Source organism: Lactuca sativa, chromosome 8, assembly GCF_002870075.4.
Source record: "Lactuca sativa cultivar Salinas chromosome 8, Lsat_Salinas_v11, whole genome shotgun sequence".
NCBI lineage: Eukaryota > Viridiplantae > Streptophyta > Magnoliopsida > Asterales > Asteraceae > Lactuca > Lactuca sativa.
The window spans coordinates 236,626,442-236,630,506 of record NC_056630.2 but is presented as its reverse complement, the minus strand read 5'-3'; the positions used below and the strand labels follow the sequence as shown (position 1 = coordinate 236,630,506).

Sequence of the window (4,065 nt, the reverse complement as noted above, 5' to 3'; positions counted from 1 at the left end):
TTCCTGCCAACCAAACAACATATAGAATTAGATTTAAATTCCTGACAGATTAGTTTTTCAATTACTTGTGAAAACATTTTGCAACCTAACACCAAGGGTTGTCTAAATGAAAAAAAAAATCTACCCTAATAAATGAAAATGTAATTGTCACTTGTCATACTCTCATTTATTTGACCACATGTCATTTTGACATAATTTTGAAATATATTTATTTTCCACTTGTCAATTACTTCATTATTCATTTCTACTATATCATTAATTTAGTTTCTATAAATTAAACCTACTATAATAACTATTAATTTCAAATTTCAAATTTTAAATTTGAAATTTCAATTTCAATTTTAACTAAATTTACATTTTAAACATTTATATTTAACATTTTATTATAATAAATCGTTTAGTACATGAGTCTAACAATTAAACATATAATTTTAATTAATTTATTTTTTGTATTTTTTTCATAATTTTCACTTATTTCATATTTCAAATTCAAATAAACTTTTCATTTAATTGTTCATGTTTAACATTATGTTTTAATTAACCCGTATAATATATGGGTTTCACAACTAGTAAATAAATAAAAAATAAGTTAAAAGATAAAGACTCGTAAGTTATATCAAAAAATAGGAACGGATTCTTGTAATTTACTCTATATAGTATACGTCCCTTTCTACAATCAAAAAATAGGAACGGATTCTTGTAATTTACTCTATATAAGTATATGACCCTTTCTAAAACATAAATGGTTGAATAGGGATTAAGAATCACAAGTCATTTGAGAAAAAAAAAAAGATAAAAAAAGAACCTAACAAATCGCAGGTAGTTTACAACAGAAGAATATCGTCATTGAGGCCAATCTGAGACTATCTAATCTTAAAGAATGTCACATAAAAACCTTTTTTATATTTTTTTTACTTTTTTACTTCCAAGCGAAGGGGATTATTCAGAAGTTGATAAGCTCCGCTTTAATTATCAGTCGGAGACCGGGGTTGAAGGTATAAGAGGGAGGGCCAACCACAAAACGAACAACTCATCTAAAATACGATAATTCACACATCGGAAGTTTTGACATCTTAATTCAAACCCGTTTGGAGTCTTTCCGTTACGCAATAGGTTCATCAATTAACTCATTAATGTATATATAGTTGAACTGAAAACAAACAAACGACTTACAAGAGAAAACGAAATTACTCATTCACAGGTATTTACCATTTCTTACATTTATCATCTCCCTGTGTCTTACCAAAACATTACAAGCTATCTAGACACATTTAAACACACGACCTCATAGAATTTAAACACTTCAAAAGGATCATTGAAGTTTCACAATCTAATAATAATAATAATAATAATAATAATAATGATAGTAATAATAATAATAATAATAGCAATCCCAGTAAACATTCTTCTTCTTGATAACTGTACATCTCCTTCTGCTCCTTCCATCATCGATCTAGGTGAGAAGATCATTCACCCAGTTAAGATCCGGACCACCAGTGGACCTCTCTTCATTGAGGTTGTTCATGCCCAGATTGCATTCTCTGGGAAAAGCACGACGTGACCCGGATGCACACGGCGACAATGTCGAAGGAGAGAAAACAAAAAATGACTGTTGATCATCACAACCAGCGAAAGAATCCATCCACATCGGGTTTGTATTCTGAGCTTGATCAATTGCATTCATATTCATAGCCTTCATGGAGTGCATGAGCTCATTTATCGACTGAGAAGCTATGAGTTCGTTCATGGAATCTCTGTAGTTTCCGAGTTGAGCCATTCCAGATGACTCCGTGCGGCTTAACCTGTCAGAAAAACGGGACACCGGAGAAAACCCAACTCCCGGCAGCGCCGTAGAGAATGGGGGCGAAGAGGGTGGAGACAGTTTGTCTAGATCGAGAATCGAGGTTGGGGAATTTGAGTGATGGGTACCTGGATGACAGCGACAGTGAACACAATGGCCGGAGTTTCCATGCTTTTTCGGCGAGTCAACCGTCTCAACCGGCAGCGATCGGAGCTGTTTAGGAGTGTGTGCAAAAAAGCAGATCTTCCGCTGACAATTCTTGCCGTCTTTGCAGGCTTCAGTACGATAGCGAGAAGGATGAAGCCAACACTCAAAAACCCCATGAGCAAACTCACAGCTGTCTCCTCGGCCACAACTTCCCCGGCGAAAATCCGCACAAACAATACCAGAATAATTGAACCGACGGGGACACCTCCGGCGAGCCTTTTCACCAGGGTGAGCGAAGGGGCAGTCAGTCCAGTCATGCGATCTGCTACGAGTACACTTCCGAATCTTGAACTCGTACATCCGAAATTCTTCAGAAGAATAGGGATCAGAATCATCATCTTGACCAGAATTGGAAGGGAGGAATTTCTGGAGTAGGGTTTCCTCAGAAAGGACTCTAGGGGAGTCATTTTGTTGGTGTTGGAGTTGATTGTAAATATCCATGGATTGTTCAGAAGATAAAGCTACAAGTCGACGACTGAGAAGCTTGCGAGGTGGGATGTCGAGATCCCGGAAGGATTTCTTGTTGGCGAGGTACAGTTGGTGAGCGGACTGAAACTTGTGTTCTTGTTCTGAACAAACACTATCCATGATCCCTTTTTCTGTTTATTTTTGTGTGGATTTTGTTTGTGTATGTTGGGAGAGATGGATATAAAAGAGGGATCAGGTGGTAATGAAAGACATTAAAGAGATGGTTGATGAGAAAGGAATGAAGTAAAACGGGGGCGATATATAGGTGGTTTCTGGTTTGGGAAAGATCGAGAGAAGGATGATGACGAGAGGGGAGGGATGACGAGGATAAACTGAGGTGTGGAGAAACGACTGCGTGGCAGAATAGTATTAGAGCTAGGCATGCAGAGTTGTATATGTGGCAGCTCGACGAAGAGGTTCTTACATGCAGATCTATGTCTCTCTCTCCTCTCTCTAACACACAACTAAAATTTAGTAATATTCACTTCACTTCTCTAGTTTTGCTATTCTGACTTGTAGTAACATTGTTTCACCAATACTATTCTTTCCTTTATTCTTATAGATTTTTATAACATTTTCAACCAACTGTTTCACATTTTCTATAAAATATTGGTACGTTATTTTCTTATTTGTTGAGTCACATGGGTATTATGAATTTTATCCATAAATAGATTTAACGGATACTCATAAAATAAGTATGAAAGTGAGAAAGTCATAAATCCCCTAAAAGTAAAGTATGTATTTAACAAAAGGGAAAATAACTTAAAAGCCCAATAAAGTTTTCAAACCGTTCAAAAAACCTCAATCATGTTTTCTCTGTTTAAAAAAAACCCAACAAACTTAACATTTTGTCTAAAAAGCCCAACGAAGTTACACTTTCCTGAGAGTCAAATAAGAGAAACAGATGACGTGGCTTATTACCATATCGGAAAAGTGACTTGTTAGGCCAACGAAGTTTCCAAAACGTTTAAAAAAATCCAATCATGTTTTGACTATTAAAAAAAAATCCAACAAACTTAAACAAAGCAAAATTGGGATTTTTTGTACGGTTTAGAACTTTGTTGGACTTTTTAGACAAAATGTTAAGTTTATTAGGTTTTTTTGAACAAAGAAAACATGATTGAGATTTTTTGAATGATTTGGAAACTTCGTTGGGCTTTTAAGTCATTTTCCCTTAACAAAATAATAATCATTTTTTATATAAGTTATCATAAATTTTGTAAAAAAATATTCGAAAAAATTCTAAAATTTTACCCCGATTTATGGAAAAAGTTTCAAACTAAAATTTGTTTACGAAAAAGATGAACTACCAGTAAAAATAACGATTTGACCATTTTTCCCAGTTTACCGATTTCATTATTTACCTGTTTAATTAAAGTCTTATTATTTTACACTAATTTACAAAGAAGTCTCGAACTAAAATTTAATGATGATTTGACTCTTTTTTCCATTTAGCATTGTCGGTTTCATTGCTGACTTTGACACATAGTTATTAAATTAGTTGATAAGATAAATACGATGAGTTATATAATGCTATACTAGTTTATAACCTGTGGAAACCACGGTTACAATATAAATTAAATTTTCAT

At 34.2% G+C, this 4,065-nt stretch overlaps 1 protein-coding gene across 1 annotated transcript; it reads right to left on the bottom strand.

The window, feature by feature from the left end:
* Positions 1–1,169: 1,169 nt before the first annotated feature.
* Positions 1,170–2,716, bottom strand: LOC111917388 (zinc finger CCCH domain-containing protein 2). Its single transcript, XM_023913080.1, has one exon. The coding sequence runs from the start codon at positions 2,594–2,596 to the stop codon at positions 1,454–1,456; it is 1,143 nt and encodes a 380-aa protein (XP_023768848.1). The 5' UTR covers positions 2,597–2,716; the 3' UTR covers positions 1,170–1,453.
* Between the last annotated feature and the right edge of the window lie 1,349 nt (positions 2,717–4,065).

Bases quoted from the DNA above. Each gene is read 5' to 3' on its own strand.
- LOC111917388 (XM_023913080.1), bottom strand. From the start codon at position 2,596: ATGGATAGTGTTTGTTCAGAACAAGAACACAAGTTTCAGTCCGCTCAC.